Source organism: Macaca thibetana, chromosome 5, assembly GCF_024542745.1.
Source record: "Macaca thibetana thibetana isolate TM-01 chromosome 5, ASM2454274v1, whole genome shotgun sequence".
NCBI classification, from domain to species: Eukaryota; Metazoa; Chordata; class Mammalia; order Primates; family Cercopithecidae; genus Macaca; species Macaca thibetana.
This window is the reverse complement of record NC_065582.1, coordinates 182619899-182644215: the sequence shown is the minus strand read 5'-3', so window position 1 is coordinate 182644215 and position 24317 is coordinate 182619899. Positions and strand designations below refer to the sequence as shown.

The 24317-nt window shown below is 46.6% G+C and overlaps 1 protein-coding gene across 2 annotated transcripts in view; it reads left to right on the top strand.

Annotated features, from left to right (window-relative positions):
* Positions 1-24317, top strand: part of HTT (huntingtin) — a 165940-nt gene that overhangs the window by 115669 nt on the left and 25954 nt on the right. For both annotated transcript variants that reach the window (XM_050792246.1, XM_050792247.1), the window contains 11 exons: positions 7461-7668; positions 11587-11728; positions 14062-14241; positions 14373-14549; positions 14843-14919; positions 16292-16430; positions 17343-17465; positions 19835-20048; positions 20469-20614; positions 21867-22044; positions 23337-23438. In XM_050792246.1, coding sequence (XP_050648203.1) covers positions 7461-7668; positions 11587-11728; positions 14062-14241; positions 14373-14549; positions 14843-14919; positions 16292-16430; positions 17343-17465; positions 19835-20048; positions 20469-20614; positions 21867-22044; positions 23337-23438 — 1686 coding nt within the window. The remainder of the gene's footprint in view (positions 1-7460; positions 7669-11586; positions 11729-14061; positions 14242-14372; positions 14550-14842; positions 14920-16291; positions 16431-17342; positions 17466-19834; positions 20049-20468; positions 20615-21866; positions 22045-23336; positions 23439-24317) is intronic.

Below are 24317 nucleotides of genomic sequence, written 5' to 3'. Positions count from 1 at the left end.
GGGAGACTGGACAGCATTCCATTGACGAGGAGGTGGGGCTTGTCTCCGGGAGTAAGGGAGAGGGAGCGCATGCAGTAACTGATGGTCTGCTGCACGGGATAGTGGCGCATCAGTTAGAATTTTGAAGGTAACTACCAGAACTGAAAACAGAAAAGATAACAAGTAGTTGCCTTAAAAAGGGATGGGGCAGAGTGCTTTTGTGATCAGAAACTCCTTTCTCTTATTGGATTTTTGTACACATTTTGCGGACATACCCTTAGAGTAAAGATAATTAGCATTTTCAGCCTTGGTCCATTTGAGGAGTGGCCCGCCTCCCTGCTAGCAGGCTCTGGGTCTGCTAGGTTCAGTTGAGCATCCTGGCTCTTGCCTGCGTGGAACTTACAGTCAGTGAGTCAGTATCACAAGTCTTAATATTTCCTATGAAGGAAAACAATAGTGCAGTGACAGACAAAATGGGTGGGCGGGCAGAGGCAGGATTTCCGAGGGGAAGAAGTAGCTAGCTTTTTGCAGAGAAATGTTCCGGCACCCGAGAGAGCAGCTGAGAGTGCAGGCAGGCAGGAGGCGAGTGGGGCCTGGCCGCACAGCGCCACAGAGTCCCAGAGAAAGGGGCCTCTTCATGGCCACTGCATTCAGCTGCTGTCGCCCTCCACACAAGCCATGGCCAAAATTTAATTTTGATAATGGACTCTAGTTTTTGAGCCTTACTTGCTATTATTGAAAGAATTTTCTTGTTTCTTTTTAAAGATCTTCAGATTATGCTTCATTGACCACTGTAATAAGTTTAAAGTTGAGAAAATATGCCTTGTTAATGAATGATAGGTCAATTTTAGTATATTGGTCATTTTAATATTTTGCCACCAGTTGGTTTGAATCTGATGCCAGGAGGAGACAGCCTCATTTTTTTTTTTTTTTTTGAGACGGAGTCTCGCTCTGTCGCCCAGGCTGGAGTGCAGGGGCCGGATCTCAGCTCACTGCAAGCTCCGCCTCCCGGGTTCACGCCGTTCTCCTGCCTCAGCCGCCCGAGTAGATGGGACTGCAGGTGCCCACCATCTCGCCCGGCTAGTTTTTTGTATTTTTTTAGTAGAGACGGGGTTTCACCGTGTTCGCCAGGATGGTCTCGATCTCCTGACCTCGTGATGCGCCCGTCTCGGCCTCCCAAAGTGCTGGGATTACAGGCTTGAGCCACCGCGCCCGGCCGAGACAGCCTCATTTCTAAGGACTAGTCTTGCCTTTGTGGGATAAGGGTGGTGTGTTCTGTGTCTTTCTACATGTCTGAGCGATCTCAGCAGCTCAAAGGTGTTCACTGTCTTATTGTGCTGATTTCCTCTTCTTCCATCTCAAAATTGAGGCAAAATACTTTCACTATTGAAGTGTTGTCCAGTAGAACTTCCAGCAGAGACGGGATGTCTGCACTGTCTAATTTAGTTGCCTTTAGCCACGTGTGGTGTTCCATACCTGAAATGTGGCTGGTCTGATTGGGTAGCTTAATTTATAATTTTATTTAATTTTAATTAAGTTTAAACAGCTCTGTGTGGATAGTGGCTCCTGTATGAAACTGCAGGTCTGTTGAGAAGCATCTTTACTGGAGAGAGTGCAGGGCTTGGAGGGGGCACATGGGTTTCCTGCTGCTATCTTTGACCTTATTTAATTGGCCCAACATTTGCAAGTAAGTTGTCTGTGCGTGTATATATAAATGTCTGTTTCTGTCTTCTTGTTTCGTTTGACTGCATTTATTTGAAAGACACTAGGTGGCAGAATTACTATATTTGGTTGGTTTAAAGATAAGAGTTGAAGTAATCCGTCTTGTGTTTTTATATCGGTAAGGTGTGTTTAGCATGTAAAATTGGTAATTCGTATTCACGTACTGCTTAAACAAAGGCTAAGAATTCCACCCATACACTGAAAATGGAGACCTTTGAATTTGTCCATTTCAGGCATTACTTCTTAAACAATACCTGGTTCAGGAACTAGTCAGAATGGCACCCTTGACTTTTAGTTTCCTGCTTTTCCTTTTGTTGGGGGAGGAGGGTATTTAGCTCAAAGGTGTGTGCCTATTTCAGATTCCATCTAGGAGAAGCAGAATAGCCAAGACAGATACCTGTCCTCCTGTTTACAACATTTGGGGTAACCAGCATCCCTCTCCTTTGGTCCAAGATAGACGGGTTTAGAAACAGATGATGGTACCAGAGGCCCAGGGGGTGGAAGCATCAGCTTGTTTGTTGTCCATGTGGCTGGATTAGAGCTGTCTGGCTTTGTAGCCTCAACACGGCTGTCCAGCTTTGCTCAGTATGATTTTCAAGGACACATCTTGTGCCCTTCCCTGCCTGCCATCCAGACCATACCCAGTCAGGGTGGCAGGAACTGCTGCCCCTTCCTCCCTGAGTCCTGGTCGTGGGTGGTGGAGAGGTACCATGACCCTCACGGAGGCCTGCTCACCCTTCCTCTGTGGCAGAGGCGATGGCTGCACCACAGCTCTTTCCCTGTCCTTTCCAAAGCGTCCATGGTTCCACTTGATGGGGCAAAGCAGGGATACTGGAAGAGAAAGTGGTCCTTTCTATAGTAATAAAGTTGACATTGATTCAAGTTCACCCTTGGGGAAAGGACAGGGCCACTAACAATTATAATGCTGGAAGCAGTGGAATTTTCTCATGGGTATATAGTGGGTTTAATTTTAATTATCCCAGTTAATTCTTAGAACAGCTCTGTGAAGTATTTCCCCCTTTCTGCTTGAGTTCTAAAAGATCCTATGCCAAAACCAAGAATGAAAACCCAAGCATTCTTTCTTGCTCATCGATCTTTCTCTCATCGGGCCACTTCTTGGGTTGTTAGTGGTGAATGTAGCCGCTGGCAATTGCAGAATACCCACCATGGGCCCCAGTCACTGTGTGGCGTGGATTAGAGGTGGTTCTCTCCATGTCATAGCCGAACAAGCCCAGCCCAGAGAGGTTTCTGCCCTAGGAGCTCTTGATGGTGGAATTGGGATGCGATCCCACATCCTGCCTGTGTTTTGAAAGCAGCATTCTTCATTTCCAGTTCCTGCTTCCATTGTTCCTTTTAGAATTTCTTTGTTTAACTCACGAAATCAGGACTTGGGGAGCTGCTGCGTGCAGCTGTAGCTGTTTCTCTGGGTGCAGCCTGCATCCACCTTCCTGCCCCCCTCCTTACTGCCATCGTGGTCTCTGGGCACTTGGTCCCTTTCTCTTCCCCCGAGTCCCTTTGGCTCCCCTGTGCCACCCTTGTGATCCACAGGCTCTGCCTTCTTTCTGTCTGAGACTGCTGCTCATCACTACCCGGGACCTTAGGAAGGGAGGTTCCTCCGAGAAGCATCTTCTAATCTCAGCCACGTTCTCAATGCTGCCGTTGGCTTTGTTAAATAATGGTAGCTACTGTAACAAATAAACCAACATTTCCATGGCTTCACACCAGAGAAGGTTGTTTCTTGGTTTTATGACAATGTGTTGAGGGTGTTTCTGGTTCACGGATGGTTTTCCTCCATGTGGGAATTCGGGGACCCAGGCTCCTTTCCTTCTTTTGGTTCTCTTCTCTGGGCCTCCACATCCTCTGTGTCTAGTTGGGGACAAGGAGAGGGAAGGTAGAGAAGAAGGCTCTGTGGCCTTGGACAAGTGACATGCATGCCTTTGCTGGTGTTCTCTGCTGGTGATGGGTCACAGCCCCACCCCGTACGAGGGGACTGGGAGACGTCGTCCTGCTGCCTCCCAGCAGCAAGCAGCACTGTGGTCTCTGATGTGTTTTCTATGAGGATAAAAACAGGCGATTCCAGGATGAGTAAAGTCAGGGAAACCCTTGGAAGGAGGCGACCAGGCAGGTGTCACCATGGGATTAGTGGTGGCTGCAGAATGAGCCGCCAAGAGTGCAGTGCCTTCTAAAGCTTTTGCTATTCTGATATGCCCACACCATGCCCAGCAGGTGTCTGCCTTGCTCTCCGCAGAGAGAGTGATGAATCCTTCTCGTGAACCTCTGTCCCGTTCTTCCTCCCTCCACCTGGAAGGGACCCTGGGTTCCTTGTAACATCCCGGTGGAACAGGGGACCTTCTGTCCTGTCCCTAAGCTCAGCCTCATCCTCCTGCCAGCTTCCCAACCCCTCTTATGTCTGCTTCCTCATGCCACATCCTTCTGGATTCTCTGGAATTGAATTTTGCCTTTGATGCTTATTTAAAAATATCCATTGCAGGCCAGGTATGGTGGCTCACACCTGTAATCCTGTGCACTTTGGGAAGCCAAGGCGGGCAGATTGCTTGAGCCCAGGAGTTTGAGATTAGCCTGAGCAACATGGTGAAATCCTGTTTATAGAGAATACAAACAGGGCATGGTGGCGCACACCTATACTCCCAGCTAGACAGGATCGACTGAGCCCTGGAGGCCGAAGCTGCAGTGGGCTGTGATCGTGCCACTGTATTCCCGTCTGGGCAACAGAGTGAGACCCTGTCTTAAAAAAAAAAAAAAAAAAAAAATCCATTGCATACTTCACCACAGTGAAATGTGTGTCTTATCTTTCCTTTCCGGCCTGTAGCTGCTCTTTTGCACTTATAGCCGCACTAAGTCAACCTTAAATGAAAAGCAAACCAGCACTTCCTGTGCTCTCCTGCTTCCTTCATGAGGGTCCCTCCCTCTGTGTACGCTCTATTCTCATTGCCCCAGTGGTTTGTTTCCCTCTTGGTTCTCAAGCTGTGGCAGCCTGCCTCTTATCATCTTTACTGAAAAGTCCTTTGCAGAGGCTGCCTGTGTTCTTTCTTTCTCGGTCCCTCTCATCCTGGGCCCCCCAGCTTGATTCTGTGGGGCTGCCCTCTCCTCACTCAGTAGCTTGCAGGGTCTTCTCTGTCTAGCCACTTAATTGGTTGTGTTCCCCGAGTTGCTGTCCGTGGTCTCTCGTCACTGTTTTCTCTGTGTCTCTGCCTCTCTCCTCGGCCTTGGTAGGTCTCTCCCCTTTGTGACCCTGGCTGTTGCTCTCGTGGACAACTTTCTCTTGCTGGTCCGCGTAGTCCTGGCATCCAGCTTCTCAACATGGGACTTGTCCTGCCAGTACCTCAGACTTACGCTGAAAATTGAACTAGCACCACTGTCACTCTCCAGGACCTCTTCTTGTTAATTAGGTCATTAGGGATGTTCAAAATCCCAGCATCATTGTCCATTCCTCCTCCTGCCAGCCCAGGGACCCTGACCTTACCTCCTCCTCTCCATCTACCGGGAGGTGGCTCTCAGAGTCCGTCTCATCTTCCACCCGAACTTCCCTACAGACTCCCCGCTGCCGCCCCAGGGGCTGAGCACTTCCTCCGTGCCTCGTGCAGCGCTGAGCCCTTTACCTGGGTTCTCCTGTTTGCTCCTTATTGCAACCCTGTGGACAGATACTGCTCTTAATTCCATCTTAAACCTGAGGAAGCTGAGGCCCCAGGTAAGGTGCATCCAAGGTCACTCAGGTAGTAAACTGTAGAGCCACGATCCGAACCAGGCAGTCTGATTCGGAGCCTGTGTTGACACTCAGCCACCTAGAACACAGCTCAGATTGTGGGTTTCTATTACGTGTTCAAAACCGCCACATCCCGGGTCTGTCCCTGCACGTGCCCTGTGGCCTGGCTGCATCTTCTTGAAGGCAGCGCATGCGTCTTCACTCAAGGGGCCCATGCAGGAAAGAGGGCCCCACAGAAGGACGAGGCCAGTGCAGAATGGGCTGGAGGGGACGATGCTGACTGTGAAGCAAGTGTAGAGAAATCCCAGGAAACCTGGAGGAACCAGAGACAGGGCATTAGAACTCATCGTTGTGACCTGGTCTGTATTCTCTGAGTGTGCTGCTGCTTTTAGCTCGCTTCCTTAGTCTCAGGTTGTAGTTTAAGGCATTGTGGAGCCCTAAAAAGCCTCTACTCTGTTTTTGCCTGTTTCGGGACCCTTTCACTTCGGGGATGTGTTGAATTTTTTGTTTTTGTTTTTTAATTTTTTGAGATAGAGTCTTGCTCCATTGCCTAGGCTGGAGTGCAATGGCACAATCTTGGCCCACTGCAGCCCCTGCCTCCTGGGTTCAAGCGATTCTTGTGCCTCTGCCTCCCAAGTACCTGGGATTACAGGCACCCGCCACCACGCCTGACCAATTTTTATATTTTTAGTGGAGACAGAGTTTTGCCATGTTGGCCAAGCTGGTCTCGAACTCCTGACCTCAAGTGATCCACCCACCTCGGCCTCCCAAAGTGCTGGGATTATAGGCATGAGCCAGCATGCCCGGCCTGAAATTTAATCAGAAATAAAATTTTGACCCCAACAATGATGCTAGGAGGCCCAGATCTGGGGGAGAGGGCGACCTTGGCCAGATGGGCCTGTCTCTGTTTCCCAAGTCTTGCTGCCTCTCCCTGCTGTGCTTTGCAGCCTGTGCATGTCTCTGTGCCTCTGATCTTGTTCATCCAGAGGAGAGGATAGAATCAAGTCATGATTCCTGGAGCCCTGAGAAGAATGCTGTGGAGAAACTTGCAGGTAGAATCTAACTGAGTGTGTGGCTGAGGTGCCAGCATTGTGTGTGGGGAGGCTGACCGCTTGGCCTGCCCAGGCCCAGGATGCTCCATGGCCGGGCACAGAGGCAACTTGGCTGTCAGGTGTCAGGAGCCTGCAGAGAGCACACAGCCTGGACCGCAGGGCGCTGCCCATGTTCTTCCAGCACCTGTCCTGCTTGCTCACCTGGCCTCTTACAGCATTTCTGTCCCTCAGTTCTTAGCAAGCCCAGGAGCTGTTCAGGTTGGCAGGTGCCGAGTGCTGTTCCTGCCTGTGTAGCTGTGGCTCAGTCCTGTGGGGGGCCCCGCTGTGGCCTGAGTGCAGTGATTCGAGGTGCCGAGTGTTCCCTGACTCGTTCTGCAGGAGCTGTGTTCAGACTTTCACAGCTCTTGGCTTGGAGCTTCTGGAGGGCTTGGCATTGCCAACCAGTGCAGGGGTGGACAGTGGGAGAGGAGGAATGCTAGCTTTCTTGACCAGTCCATTAAATAAATGGGATATTGGCCGGGCACGGTGGCTCACGCCTGAATCCCAGCACTTTGGGAGGCTGAGGCGGGTGGATCACGAAGTCAGGAGTTCGAGACCAGCCTGGCCAACATGGGGAAACCCCCTCTATTCTAAAAATACAAAAATTAGCTGGGCGTGGTGGCAGACACCTGTAATCCTAGCTACTCGGGAGACTGAGGCAGGAGAATAGGTTGAAACCAGAAGGCGGAGGTTGCAGTGAGCCAAGATCATGCCACTGTACTCCCACCTGGGCAACAAGAGTGAAACTCCATCTCACACAAAAAAAGCAGAATGTCTGTTTCTGCTTAGAAAAATCAGAATTTTCTAAATGCCAGGTGCTTTGAATATGTAAGTATGGGAAACAACTCAGCCTGTTTCATTTTTATGTAAAATCTCCATGTAGCCATGTGGCACTGGACTGAGATGAAAGCAAAGACATTTCTCCTTCTGAACTTTGTTTCTAGGAATGTTCCGGAGAATCACAGCAGCTGCCACTAGACTGTTCCGCAGTGATGGCTGTGGCGGCAGTTTCTACACCCTGGACAGCTTGAATTTGCGGGCTCGTTCCATGATCACCACCCACCCGGCCCTGGTGCTGCTCTGGTGTCAGATCCTGCTGCTTGTCAACCACACCGACTACCGCTGGTGGGCAGAAGTGCAGCAGACCCCGAAGTAGGTTCATAATGCCCACAGCCCAGGGCGCTGGCCCAGCACTCTGTCCTGAGACTCCCAGTAACCTGAGATTGGGCCACCGTTACAGCATTTTCATCTTCCATTTTTTGTGAGGGCTTGTAAAATTTCTGCTGCATATTAATACTCCTTTCATGGACAGCATATTGTAGAGACAAACATGCGGTCCAGCCAAAGGCATTCAGAATAGCAATTGCTTTCTAAATGTGATTTTCTTTGGCAAGTTCTTTGACACCATTCCATCTTGTGGGATATGCTTGTCATGCTGTGTGGCTCCTACTAAGTTCTAGTCCTTCAGTTGGTTCCATAGCCAGACATGTTGCAATGTCTTAACTTCATTATAATAATTAAATGTGGTTCTGGTTATTCTTAGATAATGGAGTAACAATTTAGCAAATTTCAAAACCTCTTGGAAATATTATTTGACCATTCAAAAAGACTTACTAAGTCTCTCATTATGGGTGGCCCTCTTTTTGTAAAAGGTTTTCAGGCTTAAGCTCCATTTCTAGGTGCTCCAACACTCTGTTATTTGTATACACGTGGAAATAAAAGCTGTGACATCCCCGCCCTAGCTGAATCCTCAGCACAGTGTTTCTGGAAGGCTCAAGATCCCACACTGGGGAAAAGAAGTTCCAGAGAGAAAAGAGGGCAGGTGCTGCCGTGCCTCTCTGCTCAGTATGGATACTGGGCCATGTGCGGCCAGGGCTCGCAGTAGGGCCAGTTCATGGCACTCAGCTGGAAAGTCCACTGTTGGCGGGCATTCGTAACCATCCACTCTGTGCCGTATGTAGTGGGGTGTGGCATCCAAGTATTTGAAATCAGCCGCGTGCAGAGAAATCAGCCGCGGATGCAGCAGATCACTCTTTTTCTGACAGGCCTGCTCACTCTGATGTTATATCAGAATGCTCTGAATCTGGGAATTGTGTTCCCTGAATTGGAATAACAGAAATGCTTAGATGATCAGTGTTTAAAAGAAATAAACCAAAGGTAAATTTAGTTTGGAATTCAGCAAGCGTCTTCATTCAGCCCTCTGAGGGCAAACTACAGCTTTTCATAAATGTAGGTAAATTCTCTGTTTCTTGACACCTTCTGACCCAGTTTTCCTTTATAACCTTCTGTATTGTTCCATTATCCTGAAATAACATTAATAGATTAGGCTGGGTGTGGTGGCTCATGCCTATAATCCCAGCACCTTGGGAGGCCAAGGCGGGAGGATCACCTGAGGCCAGGACTTCGAGACCAGCCCAGCCTGGCCAACATGGTGAAACCCTGTCTCTACTGAAAATAACAAAAATTAGCCAAGCGTGGTGACAGGTGCCTGTAGTCCCAGCTACTCAGAAGGCTGAGGCAGGAGAATCGCTTGAACCCAGGAGGCAAAGGTTGCAGCGAGCTGAGATCACGCCACTGCACTCTAGGCTGGGTGACAGAGTGAGACTCCATCTCAAAAAAAAAAAAAAAATTAATGGATCAATGGATTTTTAACCTAACAGTTAAATTAAAAAAAATCATTCTTTAATGGTAATGTAAAGGTAAAATTAAGAGAAGATAATATGTAACAAGCATTTTAGTATGTGAGTGTCCAAGGTCTCCCTGTGGTGGAAGGAAAAAATAAATCCCCATAAGTGTCCACGATGCCCATAGAGAGCAGAGCTGTTCCGGTTTAAACCGCTGCTCTTAGGACTGTGTTTTTCCAGCTATGGGTGGTGGGGGATGAGTATCTTTTTATTTCCATGAGATGAGAAAAATGAATTACTAGAAGTATGAAGCACAAAACACAGCTGCTCTTTTTTTATCTGGACTCAGCAGCTATAAAATTGCTCTATCCAGTTGCAGAAGTTCCTGCTGCTTACCCTTGACGCCCCCTCGGTTAGTGTGCATCTCCTTTCAGGCTGGCTCCCAGATGGGAGCTGGCTCCAGGCGACACTGGGTGCTCTGCTCCAGGAGGTCCTTGTGTGGGCCCTGCCCCGGCCTAGCCCCTCTCTTATGGACTCTGTCACCATGGGTTTGATTCACTCAATCTGTCTTACCTTTTGGTTAGCTGTTAGAGTCCTGCCTATACTTCAGCACTTGTGGGTGTGTTGTGGTACACATGACATGTTGGTCACTTCCCAGCTCATCTTGTTCTGAGTCACCCTGGATTTGGTACGTTCATTCGCCACTAGTAGCTGGCGGTATATGGCCTGCGATTTGGAGGACTTGTGCTGCTACAAATTGGGGCTGAATTTGAGTTGACACTGGCCCTTCTTTATGTCTACTGCTAATATTTGAATTGCAAATGCTGCCTCTTCTCTTTCAGAGGCTCATTACCCTATAGCTGTATTATTGCAAAGTACATAATTACAGCTTGAGTGTAAGTCACGCTGGGCTGGCAGGACAGCCGACTGAGAAAGGGCAAGTTTCCTGTTAGTTTTCACATTGACACATAATTTACAATACAGTAGAACGTACTTTTGTATCAACTGTAGTCAGTAACAGCCCCCTCCCCCAACCACATAAGATATAGAGCAGTGCTGTCGCTTCACATAGTTCCCTCTTCCTCTGCCATGTCCCGCCCTCCCCAGGTCTAACCACCAATCCGTGCTCTATTCAGCCCATTGCAGAGGGTCATAGAAATAGAATCTACAGGCTGGGTGTGGTGGCTCATGCCTGTAATCCCAGTGCTTTGAGAGGCTGAAGTGGAAGGATCACTTGAGGCTAGGAGTTCGAGACTAGCCTGGGCTACCTAGCAAGACCCCATCTCCAGAAAAAAAAAATTTGAAACTTACAAGCATGTCCCTGTAGTTCCAGCTGCTTGGGAAGCTGAGGCGGGAGGATCTCTTGTTGAGGTTACAGTGAGCTATGATCGTGCCACTGTGCTCCAGCCTGGGTGACACAGCAAGACCTTGTCTTTGGGAAAAAAATTAAGAAAGAGATGGAACCACACAGTGTGCAGCCTTTTGAGTCTGGCCCCTTGCAGTGAGCGGTGTCTACCGTCATGCGTTGCACACGTGTTGGTGGCTGGCTTCTTGTGACTGCTGAGCATTATATGGCTGGGCTGTAGATTGCTTTCACTTCACCAGTTGGGAAACAGAGAAAAGGCAGTTTTTAAAAAGTTTAAATCTGTAGAATTTTGGTTTTTACCAGTTCTCTTCTAAATCCTGAGGGATTACAGGAAAAGTTGTTGTATTTCAGAATATTCTTAGCTTGATGTGACCTCTCTCCCTGTTAAGGCCCTTTGCTGCAATGGGAAGGACGTCGTCCTCGGTCAGACCCTGAAGGTCAGAGGGGCACTTTGGGAGTGTGTCAACATTTTAACTGTATGGACTAGAGCCAAGAGTCTCAAGATTTATAATTCCCACCTATTCAAAAAGAAAAAAAAATAATAATAAAGTGAGAAGAAGTCAATGTAAAGTGAAATAACCTGTGTTGGTGGGGAAGAAGTGTTTTTAAACAGAATTTCCATAATGTATACCCTGAACGTGTTTAGAGTGGTGATGTTTCATTGGGAAATGAACAGTAAAACATGAAAGCAGGGAGATTTTCTTTCTGGCAGTTGGCAACTTTCATGGCAGATGGGGAATTTGAAAAGCAATTGCTCAATTATCAAACATAGCCAGTGTGAGTTCTGAAATAAAGGTGCTGATTGAATGTGCAGCTTTATGGTGGATTTTGTCATTCAGGCAAGCATTTTAATTTTCTGCCTGTTAAATTCTGTTTTCTTTAGTTTTTCATATGTGGTTTATTGTAGCTTGGGAATAGATAACTGAGAGTATATATTACACATACAACATTCTGATATGGCAATATTTAAACCAACTTGTCTGTTTTAGAACTAGAATTAAACATAATCATCTTCAGTATTTTGCAAATAAGCTCACTGCCATCCAGAAACATTGTCAATGCATCTGTTGCTCCTTCTAGAAGACACAGTCTGTCCAGCACAAAGTTACTTAGTCCCCAGATGTCTGGAGAAGAGGAGGATTCTGACTTGGCAGCCAAACTTGGAATGTGCAATAGAGAAATAGTACGAAGAGGGGCTCTCATTCTCTTCTGTGATTATGTCGTAAGTTTGAAATGCCTGTAAACGGGGTTGAGGGAGGTGGGGACCGGGAGAACATCCTGAGTAGATGACACTTGCCTGGACCCTCTGGAACCCAGACTGCCCGGTGTCCTGCCAGCTCCATCAAAACTAAATCTGGAATGAATGTTTACTTCTGCTCTGACATATAATTGGAGACCGGGCCTGGCCTTCCAGTCACTGGATTCTAAGCTGGACTGTGAGAGTTGATGCAGCTGACTCATTTATCAAATGCCCAGCTATTGGCTTCACGCCTACACGATGCTGGGCATATTTGTTAATTCAAGGGAAGCAATGGAATAATAATAACTAATGATTTGAAAAACAAGATAAGTGCATTGACTGTAGTGGGGTTCTGATTTTAAATTTTTTAAAAAAGTAATACCAGGAGCAGTGGCTTACGCCTAAATTCTAGCAACTCGAGAGGCTGAGGTGGAAAGATCACTTGAGCCCAGGAATTTGAGACAAGCCTGGGCTACGGTGTAAGACCCCCATCTCTAAAAAAATAAAAAATGAAAAATTATCCAAGTGTGGTGGCTCGTGCCTGCAATCACAGCTTCTTGAGAAGCTGAGGCCGGAGGATGGCTAGAGCGTGGGAGTTCGAGACCAGCCTGGCAACACAGAGAAACCCTGCCCCTACCGAAAGAAAGAAAAATTAGCCTGATGGTGGTGCGTGCCTGTGGTCCCAGCTACCTGAGAGACTGAGAAGGGAGGATTGCTTGAGCCCAGAAGTTTGAGGCTGCGGTGAGCCGAGACTGTGTCACTGCACTTTAGCCTGGGTGACAAGGCGAGACCCCTGCTCTAAAAAAAAATTTTTTAAAGTTAATTTGTAGAAAAGGTGTTAGATGTTCATTGCCGTATTTTATGATGGATTCCTGTTTAAATGCCATTCTCTTAAAAAAAAAAAAAAAAAAAACTTGTAGGAGTTTTTAACCGTAAAATTAGCATCACATGTTTACCATGGAGAATTTACAAAAAACAAACAGAGGAAAATAAAACCTCTGTAATCATACTACTCAGAGATAACTTGCTGTTAGATTTCGGTGTAGATCTAATACTTTTTCTGTATTTATATTAAAAATACTTAAAACATATACATTTCTTTGTTACAAACATGGTATCTTATAGATAGTGCTGTCACATAGCAAAACAGTGTTAAATATTCTGAATCAGAAAAGGAAGCCGACTCTCCAACTGAAAGAGGTGTTATCCTAGAGACTTTTTCTGGTGATGGCAATTTGTTAATATTCACTTTTTGCTTTACATTCTGTATTGAAATAGTTTTTCTGTTTTGTTCTACTTTTAAGGATAATATAATTGTATCATGCTGTTTTTCACAGAAATGTAAGAAAAAAAGATATTAATTTTGTAAGTTAATAGAGGTTGAGCATCCCAAATCCAAAAATCTGAAATCCCAGATGCTCCAAATTCTGAAGCTTTTTGAGTGCTGACATTATGTTCAAAGGAAATGTTCATTGGAAGATTTCAGATTTTTGGATTTAGGGAGCTCAACAAATAAGTATAATGCACATATTCCAAAACCTGAAAAAAATCCTACATTCAGAATACTTCTGATCCCAAACATTTCAGATAAGGGTTATTCAACCTGTACTGTCAGATGATCCCAAATGAAAAATATTAATCGTTAACCAAATGTCAAGGAATTGATCACATTTTACAGTTTCTGCCTAGGATTATGAATCAAGATGAAAAGGCTCTGCGTGTTTAAAAATATATATTTTTTTATTTTCTTATAAATCTTAAATGTATCAACACTTAAGATTTATTTGATATGTGGAATCCATTCATATTTTGGATTAAACAATTCTGTCAAGACCGTGGCAGTGATAGAGGATTTTTTTTTCCCACTGAACTATCACAAAATTGGAAAAAGAGTAATTGGAGAACCCCACTGGCTTGGCCAGCTCGAAGCCCGGGAGGGGGCAGGCAGTGCTGTGGATGGGAGCGTCGCAGTACCACGCTGCCCCTCCTGCCCATGGATCTCTGAGGCCTGCCTTTGTCCTTTGACCCTTGGCCATTTGTTAGTGTCTCTGAGAGCTGGACTGCTGTACCCTACTTCCCCAGGGGGGCCTGACTTCACACAGCCTCTGCTGCAGTGCGTGGTTGGAGGTGACGGCCTTGGTAAATCCAGTTTCCTGCCTCCTCAATTATTTGTGCTCATACACTGTATATTTTTTAGTGAAGTTTATATTTGAGATGTGTTTTCTCCTTCTTACCCTTTCTGGCCTTTCTATGGATTAATACCTGGTCTCTTCTTGTGTACTTGAAAGTGAATCTCTCATCATATTTTTCCTTAGTGTCAGAACCTCCATGACTCCGAGCACTTAACGTGGCTCATTGTAAATCACATTCAAGATCTGATCAGCCTTTCCCACGAGCCTCCAGTACAGGACTTCATCAGTGCTGTTCATCGGAACTCCGCTGCCAGCGGCCTCTTCATCCAGGCAATTCAGTCTCGTTGTGAAAACCTTTCAACTGTACGTCTTCATCCTGCCAACAATTGCCAGTTGCAGTTTTCTCTGCCTTAAAAATGGAGTATTGAAATTTTAAACTTTAATTTCTGATTGGCAAAATAGTCATCTTTTGTTCTTTTCCTTCTCGCTGTTAGCCAACCACTCTGAAGAAAACTCTTCAGTGCTTGGAGGGGATCCATCTCAGCCAGTCGGGAGCTGTGCTCACGTTGTATGTGGACAGGCTGCTGTGCACCCCTTTCCGTGTGCTGGCTCGCATGGTCGACATCCTTGCTTGTCGCCGGGTAGAAATGCTTCTGGCTGCAAATTTACAGGTATTGGGAAAAGAAACCCTGATATTGATTTATATTGAAAATTTAGCAGGCCAAGCAAAACAGGTGGCTGCCTTTTTCCTCCATAGGTGTGGTCTTGACACGGTCACCAATAGAAACATGGAAATATCTGCAAACTTGCCATTCCTCGTGTGTCTGATCTGTTTCTTGAACTTTTTTCTAGTCTGTCCTTACTAGGATGAACTGTACACATCAGTTTATCCTTTTTAAATGAGCATGAGGTTATTTTGGGTTGTTCAGTGTCACAAACACACTAATGTGTTTTTGTCTATTAGAGCAGCATGGCCCAGTTGCCAATGGAAGAACTCAACAGAATCCAGGAATACCTTCAGAGCAGCGGGCTCGCTCAGAGGTAATGCTGGAAACACAGGTCATCCTTGTGTTAGGAGAACCCAGGATATAAAAGATATAGATTTGTGCGGGAATAAATTCACAGGACAAGAAATTGATGTGCGTTATAGGTGGGTTTACTGCAGAAGTGCCATAATAGAAAGCTTCCTACTTTTAAAACAACCAGATCTCACTTTATATGGAGTGAAGGACAACCAGCAGGATCACGTCTATGACATGAGTGGAGGCAGTTTGCACTCCTGTTGGCTGTTTGAGAGGTAGTATTTAGAATGCCTGTATTCACTGTCCTGTGATGAGTGGGAAAATAGGTTATCAGCTTTATCTTAGCAAAATCAAAGCATATCATCTAATTGCTAAACAAGAGTTGGCAAATCTGAAAGACATTACTGAATCCTTGGCATGCAGGACTTACATCTGCATCCCGTTGCCATTTTTTCTCTTCAAAGCATTTAATCACTTAGTTGTGTTTGCAAAGTCTTTTAGAAGCCTTTATCAGAAATCCTTACATCTCCTATGTGAGTGTATTTCCATGACTGCAAAATAAGTTAAACTTTTACCTTTTTTCTTCCCTTGGTGGGGGCGGAAATTGTGTGTGTGAAAGGGAAAGAGAGACAGCAGAGAAGGAGAATATAATTATCATGCTGTGTCCTTTGAGCTGAAATTGCAAAAAAGAAAACACACACACACACAAATTATTATGCTTTGATTTCAGTCTTAAGAGTACCTTGTTGATGGTGTTTTTAAATGGGATTGGGCACAATTAGGTGGACAGTTTGGGGCGATTTTTCGGTCTGTAGGGCCAAGCTGTTTTGTAATTTGCATTATAAAGTTGTCACTCTCATAGCATATGGTGGCAGATAAACTATTATTACTTTTTGACCCTAGACTTAGTCTTCAGTCCAGATGAGGGAGATTAAAAGATTATAAATATCTTGTGCCAGATGAGGTGATTTTATTTTGAAATGACCATAAATTCCTATCAGTTGTCTTACTGGGATATTTGATAGTGGAGTTTGTGCATTTGAGTCTTAGATGATCTGTTTTACGTTTATTAAGAAAGCCTTTATTAGCTTTTATACCATGTATGGACTGTTGCAATGTTTGAGTATAAATGAAATTTCTGGACAATATTAATGGAGTACAAACTGTGATACCTTAGAAGTAAACTAGGGCCTGCGTTTATATCATGACCTGTTTGAGTGTTGATGAGAAAATAGCTGTGAAGAAAAAGTTTTAAACAAGTTTCATTTTCCTTTAAGAAGCCACTAATAGTGCATCCTTAGGGTGTATATTTCTAGAATCCTAGTGTGCAGAGTTTAGACTAAGACTAAAAAAAAAATTGCACTGTAATTTCATTTTTGTTTGTATTTTAGACACCAGAGGCTCTATTCCCTGCTGGACAGGTTTCGTCTCTCCACCATGCAAGACTCACTTAGTCCCTCTCCCCCAGTCTCTTCCCACCCGCTGGACGGGGATGGGCACGTGTCACTGGAAACAGTGAGTCCGGACAAAGTAAGTGTCCAGCGTGTCTGCATGCGAGGCACAGGGCAGAGTGCCTCTGTCACCTGTGGCAGATACAGAGAGTGCAGAGGAGGTGCGGTGGACCCAAGGAGTGCTGGCGCTCTGCTCGGCTCAATGAAGCCGTGGTTAGAGACCTGGGGGGACCATCAATGTCCAAGGGAGCAAAGCAGTGCTGATGTGGGACCCTTTCGGTAGGAGTGCGAGGTGAGTCGTTAGTGGGTGACTCAAGGGAAAGTCAATTGTGGCCTGCAGGCCCCTGACTGCACAGGCCTTCAAGCACATGTCAGTGCATTTAGCCTCCCTCCATCGCCTCATACCTTCTGGCCACCTGTGAGTTGCACCGCCACTGCCAGCCATACTGGTATATTGTCAGCACCTCCACTGCTCATACCTCACCGTTAGGGACCACTTGGGGCCTTGGTAGAGCCTTGGTACTCTACTTTCCTGGAGAGAGTTCAGCTTATGAATATGAATTTAGATTTCAAAAACCAGCAGCCCAAGTATAAGAAAGCGAAGGTTCAGTCCTGCCGCCTTAGGCTCTATTTGCTAAGCATCTGCCCTGCCCTGCCCTGGTTGCTGGGAAGAGATGAGCAAAGCAGACAGCCCAGGAGAGGATGGCAAAGGGGCCGCTAACCCTTAGTAGTTTAGCTATATTTGGAAGGACTATTAGAAGTTCACCAGGTGAAGGGGGAGGCCGTGAGAGTACCCAGGTAGGTAACAGAAGTCCAAAGGGGAAGACCTGTGGTGTGGTGAGCTGTATAGTCACAACATGCCGGCCGGCGGCCCTCTCAGTTAGCCTAGTGCAGAGTTCCCAAGCACTGGCCTAGGCCTGTAGCTCCAGGGATGTGAAGTCCCCTTGAACGCCACCCATCATGTTCCCCTTATTCATCTTTTTCTTCCCAGGACTGGTACATTCATCTTGTCAAATCCCAGTGTTGGACCAGGTCAGATTCTGCGCTGCTGGAAGGTGCAGAGCTGGTGAATCGGATTCCTGCTGAAGATATGAGTGCCTTCATGATGAACTCGGTACGGGGGGAGCAGCAGAAGCAAGGAATCCTCAGCTTTTCTTGTGACTTCCAAGTGGGATTTGTCTCCTCATGTGACCCACTTGTTGACAACACATGTTGGGGACTCCACTCTGGATGGGGATGGGATGACGGAGAGACTCCACTCTGAATGGGGCTGGGAAGTGGGGAGGACTCCATTTCAGGGGGCTGGGACATGGGGGATATGCTGATCGAGATTGTTTCAGCCACATTAGAATCCAAGGAGGCAAGTCGATTTCACTCAACCTTTCATGCATTTAAAGAAAATGGAGGTGGTCTTAGATTACAGTCATTTCACTGGTTTGTTCTCATGGCAGTGAGGAAGGGTATTGGATTGGTGTCTGTCTTAATTCAGGATCTTTGAGAAGATGGAGAGCACTCCCTCAGGGATTAGGAGAGACTCGAGATGGAAATGAAGATTTTACTACTTACAGGTCCTGGCGGGTACATGGCGTGCCCAGAGGCCCCTCACACATGGAAGTTGGGGGCATGTGAGGGAATGAAGTGTGGTCCTGGGCACTTTTATTGGCATCTAGGGTGGGGGACCTGAGCAGCAGGAAGCAGGGTAGAAACTGGATGGCAGTGAAGTTGGAAGCAGGCAGCTGTGAAATTTGAAGCAAGTTGATGGGAGCCCTCTCTCATGAGGAGGTATTGTTTTGAAATCCAGCTGGCCCCAAGGCTGGGTGTGTGGTTTGGCATGAGAACTGTCTGACCTCCACGGGAGGAACAAACACGGGATGTCATCATCTAAGCTCCATGGCCAAGACAGAATGGAAGTCAGGGTTGCATATTTGCCGTAGACTTCGACACAGTGTCGTAGTAACTTGTTTCTGGTGTTCTGGAGGTTGATCTTTAGTCGCAAAAGAGACCCTTGAATGCAGTGAGATTTCCTCTACCCACACCTCTGTTAGATGTAGTGAGGTTCTTCACCCCCCAACCCCAGATGTCAGAGGGCAGCCTGCGCAGAGCTCTCCCAGGAGACCGTGCAAAGCCTTGGTGTCCCTGTCCTTCACCTGTGGGCAGATCCTGTGAGCAGTCGGGGGGCCACCTCTTTGGTGTGGTACAGCCATGGCCCGAGCAGGGCTTCCTCTCAGACCTACTAGGACGGGAGAAACCTCCTGGTGCTTTAGCCCTGCGTTGATATGCAGCAGATGGGAGGGAAGTGGGCACCCAGGAGGACAAATGCATGTAGAGGCTGGGGGTGGAGGCAGGTGTTCATGAAAAGAGACCTTACAGGGAGGGCAACACAACAGTGTGTTCTGATGTACTGAAGAGCTAGACTGAAAAGAACAGGAGAATTCACCCAAAATCCATTTACTAAAATTGTTTATCCTTTTTTTTTTTTGAGACGAAGTCTCGCTCTTGTCCCCCAGGCTGGAGTGCGATGGTAGATCTTGGCTCACTGCAACCTCTGCCTCCTGGATTTAAACAATTCTCCTGCCTCAGCCTCCCGAGTACAGGCATGCACCCACCACGCCCGGCTAATTTTTGTATTTTTAGTAGAGACGCGGTTTCACCGTGTTGGCCAGGCTTGTCTTAAACTCCTGACCTCAGGTGATCTCCCTGCCTCAGCCTCCCAAAGTGCTGGGATTACAGGCCTGAGCCACTGCGCCCGGCCTAAAATTGTTTATCTTAAGATTCATGCAGTGGAAACTAACTTACTGAGTGATAAATTTGCTTAGTGATCTGTTTATTAGGTTTTCCAAATTTGCTAATTGGGCTTTGAACAGCTGTAAAAGTTCTGACTGTAAAAGAAAGCTGCAACTTTTGGCATTCATGATGCTTTTCTGAATATTAAACTAAGATAGATGTTTTACCTGAAGAATTGGCCCCCAATCTTATAAATGGCTAAACAAAAAAGGTTGCTAAAACATAATCCAAATTGTCATAGGAAATACCATTTTTCCAACCAAAATTTTGTCATTCATATGGCTACTTTTACTTATTTCAGCTGCATTTGACCATCTTTTTCAAACTTCAGGGATGGTTGGTGTATCACCGAGATCTTGGATGACACTTTAGCTTTGATTTTCTGTTTTTATGAATTAAAATTGTCATACCAAAATTTTTACTTCAAGCAAATCCAAGAGCATAAAAAATTAAAATATCACTTAAAGTACCAAGAGAGAACAGAAATATATTTTACTAAGCGTACATTGAATGAAGTTGTTCAAATATTTGTAACAGGCATAGAGTAGAATTTTCTTAAAAACATTTTTGATGGTATACCAATCTGTGTTTTCTCAGAAACATTTGCCTTATTCTTTTTTCTGTTGTGTTTTTCTTACCTGATTGAAAGCTCCTAATCTGTTGTTATTGTTTGTTTAACCTTTAATGCTCTGATTTCAGGAGTTCAACCTAAGCCTGCTAGCTCCATGCTTAAGCCTAGGGATGAGTGAAATTTCTGGTGGCCAGAAGAGTCCGCTTTTTGAAGCAGCCCGTGAGGTGACTCTGGCCCGCGTGAGCAGCACCGTGCAGCAGCTCCCTGCTGTCCACCACGTCTTCCCGTCCGACCTGCCTGCAGAGCCGGCGGCCTACTGGAGCAAGTTGAATGATCTATTTGGTAATTAAAATTAAAATTTATCTTATTTTTAGAAAGGTTCCAGGGCCAGTATAGTACTTTGCACCAAGTAAATATACAATAAAGGCAGTGGATCTAATACAGCGAAAGCGTTTACAGAGGCAGCTAAAGAGCAGCACTGGTGGCCTCAGCGCAGAATTTCTTCCTGCGTGTTTGCCACTTTGCCGTTCATTGACGTGGTCACGGACATAGGGCTCTAAGCCCTTGAGGAAGGCTGGGCCAGACCTCAGGGGAGATGCAGCCCCAAACTACATGCAGTCATGTGGATGGATGCGTAGATGTGCCATTGAGGAGCAATGTCTTGTGCTTTCATCAGATTCTCAAAGAATTGCTTGACTGCCTTTCGAAGGTGTTGCATCTGTGCTCATGTTTGCACCCACCCACGAGGGCCTTCTGTTTCAGGGGATGCTGCGCTGTATCAGTCCCTGACCACTCTGGCCCGGGCCCTGGCACAGTACCTGGTGGCGGTCTCCAAACTGCCCAGTCACTTGCACCTTCCTCCTGAGAAAGAGAAGGACACCATGAAATTCGTGGTGGCAACCCTTGAGGTAAGAGGCAGCCCAGGAGCTCATTGTTGCTGTGGGAGGGGACACGGGGCTGACACTGGAGAGGGTAAAGCAGTTTTATTTGAAAAGCAAGAGCTCTGACCAATCCAGTCACTCTTCCGTCTCAGCCTGGCAGTAAGTCTTGTCACCGTCAAGTTATTGTAGCCAGCCTTCACCCTTGCCTCGCCACTCCTCACGGTGGCCTGTGAGGTCAGCCAGGTCCCCTTCTCATCTGCACCTCCAGTGTTATGTGGATCGTAATTTTAGAGACTTGAAAAATAACCATCTGGAGGTACTTTGTGTCTTAAGTTGGCCTGGACATGTCAGCCAAGGAATACTTGGTTTGTGTTAGTGCTTGTAATTAGCCCCCAAAACATGTACACATTCTGGATGCATTAAAGTCAGGCCTGTATCCCTAAAGGGCCATCTCTGTGCTGCCTGCCCTCAGCAGGGACACACTTTGCAGACCCACAGAGGCTCCGCCTCCACCTCACACCAAAGAAAGGGAGGAGTCCAAAGGGCATCAGTGCCGTTACTCACAAAATGATAAATACACCCTTATTCTGAACCAGGTGGAGTGAGATGGTTTGTGATCCCTGTCCTTTAGGTTTCAGCTTAGCGGGGAAGTGGGAAAGCCAGCGTGTGATCACAGCACAGGGTGATTGCTGCCGATTATATTATGTGCCTGCTGTGTGCAGGACAACATACTTTACACGCATCATCTTATTTGACTCTCACAACTCCCTGTGAGATAGGCTCTGTTACTCCCATTTGACAGGTGAGGAGAGCAAGGCTTAGAGAATTTCAGTGACTTGCCCAGGTCCACTGAGCTAGGAAGTAGCCATTCTGGCGTTTGAACTCAAGGCCTGCTATCCCTAGAACCCACGCTCTCAAATTCAACCTCTGAGGCTATGCCAGAGGCAAGCCCCAGTGCTGTGGGCGCCCCAGGGAAGAACCTCTGGCCTGGTGGCCATGTAGCCCAGGAGAGATGTCTACAGGAGCCCACAGCGCTGAAGGAGAGAAGGGCAGCAGAGTTAAGGGGGCATTCTGGCAGAGAGGGGACTGGCACCTTGGGGAATAGCTGGGTCAGGACTGAATGTCATGGAGTCAGGTCAGAGCTGTCCTTCTGGAGGGCAAGGGCATCTGGACCTGCTTCCCCTCAATGCTTTGGACGGTTCCACCACAACTGATTCACACGGCCTCCCCAAATGAAGGTACACGAGTGGGCATTCTGTGACTTGGTACTTCCCTTTAGGCCCTGTCCTGGCATTTGATCCATGAGCAGATTCCGCTGAGTCTGGATCTCCAGGCAGGGCTGGACTGCTGCTGCCTGGCCCTGCAGCTGCCTGGCCTCTGGAGCGTGGTCTCCTCCGCAGAGTTTGTGACCCACGCCTGCTCCCTCATCCACTGTGTGCACTTCATCCTGGAGGCCGGTGAGTCCCCATCCGTGAACAATGGGTTCCTATCCTAGTTCCTGTCTAGTTCACCATGTTTATATTTTGTGCTGCCTGTTTGCCAGGTACTAAGCTAGGAATTGGGGATGGAGAGGTAGATAAAATACGCATTAGGAAGGGCTGGGCTCCATCTCTTTTTTTTTTTTTTTTTTTTTTGAGACGGAGTCTCGCTCTGTCGCCCAGGCTGGAGTGCAGTGGCCAGATCTCAGCTCACTGCAAGCTCCGCCTCCCGGGTTCACGCCATTCTCTTGCCTCAGCCTCCCGAGTAGCTGGGACTACAGGCGCCCACAAACCGCGCCCGGCTAATTTTTTGTATTTTTAGTAGAGACGGGGTTTCACCGTCTTAGCCAAGATGGTCTCGATCTCCTGACCTCGTGATCCGCCCGTCTCGGCCTCCCAAAGTGCTGGGATTACAGGCTTGAGCCACAGCGCCCGGCCGGCTCCATCTCTTACTCTCCAATATATTGGAGTCTACACTGGAATTTAACTTGAATTTGCTTTTTTAGTCATTTTATTTAGATTTTGGAATGTCAGCTTTCATCAAAATTACTTCTAAATTTTATGTCTCTGTGATCTTTGGTCTTAGCTGACTGTTTTATGCATTTAGTCTTATACGATCGAAAGGTTAGTAAGATTACGTTCAGAAGATTGTTTGTTTTCTGTTCAAATGCTTGTTTCTATACTGCACTGTAATATTAACGTACTGTAAAATAAAAGTGGCTTATTCTTTTCAAGGAACAGTATCCTCAACAAGGGTTATTAGCCACAATTTTTAAAAAATTGGACATCATGGTTTACATGTTGGAGGGCGTTTTGAAGCTTTGTATTTTCAAATTAAACATTATAGAGTGATGTTTTGATGTTTCATAATTGTTTTCATCTGTGCATTTGTGGCCAGCTTGAAAACAAAGATCCAGGGATTAATACTTAAAAGCCAGACTTCTTGGGGGTTATAGAGATGATTTTGGTAGTAATGAATCTTGAGCCGTCTGATAATAACCTCGGGGTGAGAGATGGCCAACAGGAGAGAGTCGAGGGACTTACAAATCTGAATGAAATCTGAAGTACAAATCTTCAGACATATGCCACTAACCAAGAGATTGGTACCTCAGTCTAATATTGTCTGTTTGTCTAAAATTGGTTCTAAGAAATCTAGGCTCATCTGTCTATCCCTTTGAACTTTTGTGAGGCTGCACAAATGTAAAATTTTGAATGAAAAGCACTGATGGAAGTCTGTGGAAATTCTTCTGTTTGTTCTGTTGTAATTTTAGTTGCAGTGCAGCCTGGAGAGCAGCTTCTTAGTCCAGAAAGAAGGACAAATACCCCAAAAGCCATCAGAGAGGAGGAGGAGGAAATAGATCCTAACACACAGAGTAAGTCTCAGGACCCATTCTTTCTTACATGTGGTTCCTCCAAGACTTAAAAGTCATTCACAGAGACGTGCGCCGTGGTGAGTGTGCACTCCTGGAAGCGCACCGTAGCTCGGCTGTGTCCTGCTGCTCCTCCCTCGCTGTGGGAGGCTTTAGTCCATTGCTTTGCCACACTCTTTTGTTTCACCGTATCCCTGTGCATGCGGCTGTCTCTGACCCTACAGAGCAGCTGGGATGCCTCTGGGGGAGCCCTTCCCTCCCTCCAGCACTTCCACATGCAGCTACTCTGAGCTCCTGGAGGGCAGGGAGCAGGTTTGTCTTCTTGTGTTCTCAGAAATTAATGCTTGGCCCCTGGTCAGCAAGCAACAACCTTTTGTTGAGTGATAATGAATAAATACATGTTTCCCACATGAGTATTCAGTAACCTCAGTGTCAGGTTCAGCCATCTGTTTTGGTGGATATTTAAAAGAAAATTCCACTTTTCCTACAGAAAAAAAAAAATAAATAAATCTAAATCCCAGTGATTTAAGCCAGTTATAGACTTAGACATATACTACGGCTTTTCATGCCCTTTCCTCCCAATTCTAGAGTAGTATTTTACTAGGAAAATGGTGGCAATGCCTGTTGAGAGGAAAAGTTTTTGGCCAAGTGTCTTTCGTTCTTGCCAGGGGCCCTAGGCTGCTGGGGCTACTTCAGTTTCTTTAGCCCAGTGTCTGGCAGGGAATGCTCCCTGTAGCCTGTCCCACAGAGGCGGGGGTGCCTCACCTGGGGCCTGTCCACGCATTTTACACAGCACCCTTACTTGGAGCATCAGGCATCTTTTCCGCGTTCCGTGGCTCAGGAAACACACCTTTTCAATCATGAGTTCGCCAGTGCTTTTGG